Source organism: Mus caroli, chromosome 11, assembly GCF_900094665.2.
Source record: "Mus caroli chromosome 11, CAROLI_EIJ_v1.1, whole genome shotgun sequence".
Classification (NCBI taxonomy): domain Eukaryota; kingdom Metazoa; phylum Chordata; class Mammalia; order Rodentia; family Muridae; genus Mus; species Mus caroli.
The window spans coordinates 80104341-80109905 of NC_034580.1; the positions used below are offsets into that span (position 1 = coordinate 80104341).

General features: G+C 36.1%; 1 protein-coding gene across 9 annotated transcripts in view; it reads right to left on the reverse strand.

Annotated features, from left to right (window-relative positions):
- Ggnbp2 (gametogenetin binding protein 2) overlaps positions 1-5565 on the reverse strand; it is a 38896-nt gene that overhangs the window by 25216 nt on the left and 8115 nt on the right. For all 9 annotated transcript variants that reach the window (XM_029483915.1, XM_021175750.2, XM_029483914.1 and 6 more), the window contains 3 exons: positions 4979-5059; positions 3305-3558; positions 1208-1306 (listed from right to left, as the gene is read on the reverse strand). In XM_029483915.1, coding sequence (XP_029339775.1) covers positions 1208-1306; positions 3305-3558; positions 4979-5059 — 434 coding nt within the window. The remainder of the gene's footprint in view (positions 1-1207; positions 1307-3304; positions 3559-4978; positions 5060-5565) is intronic.

The following is a 5565-nucleotide window of genomic DNA, read 5'->3' on the forward strand; positions in this document are numbered from 1 at the left end:
AAAAAAAAAAAAAAAAATTACTATAATTAACTTCAATAGGTGCTATACCATTGTGGGTATGAAAGAAAATATTCATCATTCTAGAGATGCATGTAAATGGAGAATAACAGGATGCCTTGAACTTTCTTTAAAATATTTCAGAAAAGAAAAAGGCAAACAGATGAATGAAAGAAATGTTTCATTGAAAGTTTGATAATTGGTGAATCTGAGTAAGATACACAGAAGGGCAGGAGTCTCTGTAGAGTCCACTTGTATTCAGGAAGTTGAAGTTGGAGGATCACTAAGGAGTTCCTGCCTAGCTAGGGCAACATAATGAGATGCTGTCTCAAATAAGTCTTTCTACTTTTCTGTATTTTATAGCTTACATGATTTTTTGTTTATTTTTGAGACAGGGTATCACTATATAGTCCTGACTGGCCAGAACTTATTACGTAGACCAGATTAGCCTCAACTCACAGGGATTCGCCTGTTTCTGTTTCCATGTGCTGTGCTACACACCAAGTCTTGATGTAAAAATTTTTTAAAAAACTTTTTTTTTTCCTGGCCATAAGAAAACCTGGATATGTGGATCTTTATTGTTAGAGAAAAAAAACGTCTACAAAATGTTCCCAATGACACTGAGATATTTAACTCAGAACAGTTTTATATCACTTTATTTTTCCCCAAACAAAATTTTATTTCAATTCCCTGTAAATCATGCTGATGCTATCCTCTCCAAGAACACCTGGGGCAAAGCAGTAAACAACTGTGGCACTGTGCCAGGAAACGGGGCAAAGCCGTATTGTGTACCCATCCAAGAAAACTGAAAATTAGTTACACAAATACACATCACCATAACTGAGTAAGGCCTTTTTTTTTTTTTTAATCCTTAATAAATTAGGGAGACCTAAAAATAAGAAAGACAAAAACAATTTAAACATGATGGTTAACAAATCAAATACTACTACTTTGAAAACTTTAAAATTAGTGGCATAGATTTCTCAAAATTCTTAAACCCTACAACATAAAGGAAAAAAACTTAAAACGTAGTGACCTTATATATAGCTCAATGCATAAAAACCCACAGAACCTAAGAACATGCTTATTTTGACATCAGTCAGAATGTAATCCAATTAACAAAACTAGTAATGTTATCCTTTTCACTAAATATGACTAACATTAATATGCTTAACATTGATGAAACCTTTTAACATTTATTTCTACTTACCCCAGAGGTTTAGGTTTGTGTGTATCTAAAGAGTGTAACTGACATCTCTTGTTCTTCTTACTTTTTGGAATAGCATCTATCATATCATTTAGTTTGGACCTAGTAAAAAATAAACCATTAAGGGTTTGTCATTTTGCTTTCAAATTTTAGAAATTTGTATCAGCTGCCTTTTTTTTTTGAAAAGGAGTATTTAACAGTATCACAGAGACATCACCTATCCTGACTGTCTCTACAGTAAATACCCAGAGCGGTCTACATTATTTCCCCTCTCCATACCTAGCCAGTCCAGCTGGAACAAACCCACTTTTACTCAATGCCCTCTGTCTCTAGATACAACTCTTATCTGTTGGCTGCCAGTGTGTCCGACACTCTGGTATTTTAGACATTGTTTACATGACTTTCACCCATCTTTCTTTCCTCAAATGTTATATAAATACATACTACCCTTGAGAGGTAAACCACAGAAATTTTATATGAATATACAATGTTGGACTGGCAAGATGGCTAAATGGATAAAGAAAGACATCCTACATCCAATCAACTAGCAAAGCACATCAACTTATATAACCTTTATATAGAGCTACAATCCTATCACTTATATCCCTTGTCCAACCCACCAACTTCTAGTTTAGTCAACTACAATTTCCCATTGCCTTTTACATTCTAGGCTTCACTTGGCAAGAGTAATCCTTTTAAATCAGAATATCAGATTATGTTATTATGTTAAAAAGCTCTAAAGCTTCCTTCTTTCTTTCCTTCTTTCCCTCCTCTTCTTCCTCCTCCCCTTCCTCTTCCTCCCCATCCTCTTCCTCCTTGTTCAAGCTGGAGCTATAGTTCAGAGGTATCACACTTGCCCAATATTTATGAAGTCTTAAGATCAGTTCCCTAAACTTCAGAAAGAAAGAAAGAAAGAAAGAAAGAAAGAAAGAAAGAAAGAAAGAAAGAAAGAAAGAAAGAAAGAAAGTAAGTAAGTAAGTCAAATTGAAAGTCTCTACCACCTCCAAACAGAAGAACCTCTGGGTTTGGTCTTTCAATCCCTTTTCCTACCTCAGTAAATGACACAAGCAAATACTGTGGATATCCAGTTGACATCTTAAACTTCATACAAAAGAACTTTGAAAAACTACTACCTAGTTGTGCCCATCTCAGTAAAATGAAATCATGCTATATTTAAAAAACTGTTTTAATTACATTTACATAAGTATGTATGAATGCATGTATGTGAGTGAGTTCAAGCACATGTGGAGGTCAGAGAAGAGGGTCTGGGAGCTGGTTCTTTCCTTAAACCACGTGGGTCGAGGGGATCTATTAGTACCTTGGTCTGCCTATACTGCTTTATAACACAAATCCATCACTAAAGCTATCCCTCCCTTATCTATCTATACAAAAATCCTATTTACAGAGTCCTCAAAATATTTCAGGATCCTATCATTTCTTGGTATCTTTATCACCTGTAGTTGACGTCACTTTTTCCACTTAACATTGAACAACCTATTTGTTGATTTCTGTAGCTACCCTTGTACTTTCTTCATGGTATTCTCAATACAAAGGTCACTGTAGGCCAAATTTCAAGTGAGACTGTGTTGCTCATCTCTCAAAACTCTCCAAAGCTTCCTGTGTACTCAAGAGTACAAACCTCAGCATAACTTATAAGGCACAAACTACCACAACTGAATATTTATTACTCTTCTGACCTCATCTTTTATTACTCTTCTCTTTACTCAGCTGGCTCTAGCCAACATGCTCTTGTTATTCCCCAGACACGTCAAGAAAACTCTAGCCTATTGCCCATTATGCTTGCTATCCCTTTTGTTCCTTCATCCAAACAGATGTAGGATCCCTCCCTTTATTCATTTATCATGAGGGCATTGTCAGATCACACCCTTCGTATTAATTTAATCCACTCATCTTACTGTTTTTGTTGTAACTTGTACTTAATACACTATTTTTGCTTACTTTATACCTTTCTCCATAGAAAAGCAGAAAGAAGAAGCTTCTATCTCTGCTCTAATCAAATAGAGGTTTCCCCTCATTGCAAGGCCTATTGTTACCAAGTTGTTTAAAATTAAAGCATTTTTCTTAATTAGCTATACTTACCCATGTACATAAAATAATGTATAAAGCTTTTTTGCATCAGTCATGCAGCTCCGAGTCAGAGATAGTACTCCCTTGGGCCCTACTGTCAGGGGTTCAAGGGCAGGATTTCCAGACTCTACAAGTTGAGAAAAGAGGCGTTCCACACTTCGACGACAACCAACACATGGGACAAGCTGAGAAAGTGCACTCAAGACTTCGCGTGATGTTACCACCATGGCAATACTTAAATCTTGTTGCTTAAGCATACTGTGTCGCTGAAAGAGAGAAAGAAAAATGAAGATTCCTAAAGACATAAAACTACTCTTTTATTACTGTTGGCTTCTATCTTTGGGAAAGAACCAGGCCTGCAATGAATAACTAATAAGTTAGCATACATGAAAGTAACCTACTGGTTATGATAAGGAAGAAAAGTGAATGGAAACCACAGCAACAGAGAAACGGGCAAAACCCTGATAAGTAATCTCTTCTACTTAAGGAAGGGAACTGTTATGTTACAACTAACACTTCCAGAAAAACAGATAAGAAGGTAATATTCAAGAATTTCTTCATTTTTACCATTAGCTTTTCAAAATGATCTTTAAAAGCAAAAAGAATTCTTAATCTAACAATTCATTTCCTATTATTTTAATCATGTATTTTTGAGTATTTAAAAAGTATCTTATGTCTAGCCAGGCAGTGGTGGCAAATGCCTTTAATCCCAGCACTTGGGAGGCAGAGGCAGGCAGATTTCTGAGTTTGAGGCCAGTCTGATCTACAGAGTGAGTTCCAGGATAGCCAGGGCTACAGAGAGATCCTGCCTTGAAAAACAAAACCAAAACCAAAAAAATATACACACACACACACACACACACACACACACACACACACATATATATATATTTTATTATTTATTGGTGGTCCAGGGGATCAAACTCAGGACCTAACACTGCTGAGAAAATACTCTGGCACCAAGTGACATCCCTGGCCCCAACAAGTTCTTTTTTTTTTTTTTTTAAGGTTTATTTATTTTATTATATGTAAGTACACTGTAACTGTCTTTAGACACATCAGAAGAGGGCATCAGATCTTATTATAGATGGTTGTGAGGCACCATGTAGTTGCTGGGATTTGATTTGAACTCAGGGCCTCCTGAAGAGCAAAGAGATGCTCTTAACTGCTGAGCCATCTCTCCAGCCCCCCACCCCTAACAAGTTCTTAATAAAATGTTGTACACCCTATCTTATAAAACTAGAAGAGATGACCTGATCAAAGACTTTTAGACCTGTAAAACGTGAACACAACTCAATTCTTTCACATGAGTAATCTGTAAATCAGGTACATAAATATATTTACTACAACAGTAAAAATGAAATCAACTTCAGTACACTATTAATACCTAGGCAAAAGCCTAGGTAAGAAGAAGGAGGAGGAGAAGGGAGAAGGGAGAAGAGGAAGAGCAGCAGCAGAGGCAGAAGCAGGAGCAGGAACAGCTAATGTGTGGTGGAACAAATCTTGAATTCCAGAACATTTGGGACAGAATCTCTGTGAGTGCAAAGCCAGTCTACATAGAGTTCTAGGCCAGCCAGAACTACAGTGAGATTTGTTCTCAAACAAACAACAAAAAGAAATTAGAAGTTATGGTTTAAAAACATACATATACTTGACATATAAAAACAATGATTTAAAAACCATTACCTGAATAAACTGCTTTAGTTGTGCACCATTATTCTGATGCCCATCAAGATTTAAAACATTGTCAGGAAATTCCATCACCATCTTGAAAGGCAAACAGAACAGAAATTACTCATTGGGTTCTTTGTACACACTCTACAGCATAAACTATCAGGACAGAAACATGTATAAAGCTAGATTGTCTCCTTCAAAAAGGGGTCTTGATATTCAGTGTACAAATTTTTCTATTTTAAAATTTCACACACAAACATATGCGCGCGCACTGAGGTTAGAGGACAACTTGCAGGAGTCAGCATTTTCATTATACAACATGGACCTTGGGAATCAAATACAGTTTTCCAGTCTTGGTGGACACAGTACCTTTACCTGCTGAGCTACCTTACTGGCCAAAAGTATATAAATTTCTAAAGACAGACATAGTGTGGTCATTAGGACCAAAGGCACTAAAGTTAAACACATAGTAGAAATCCAGGCTATGTCAAGACTGGGCAAGTTTTTTAGCCAGTTTATTACCTTATTTGTAAAATAAGATTAAGTAATAATTTCTAGTATCTACTTCATAGAGCAGTTGTAAGAATAAGTTGTATTTT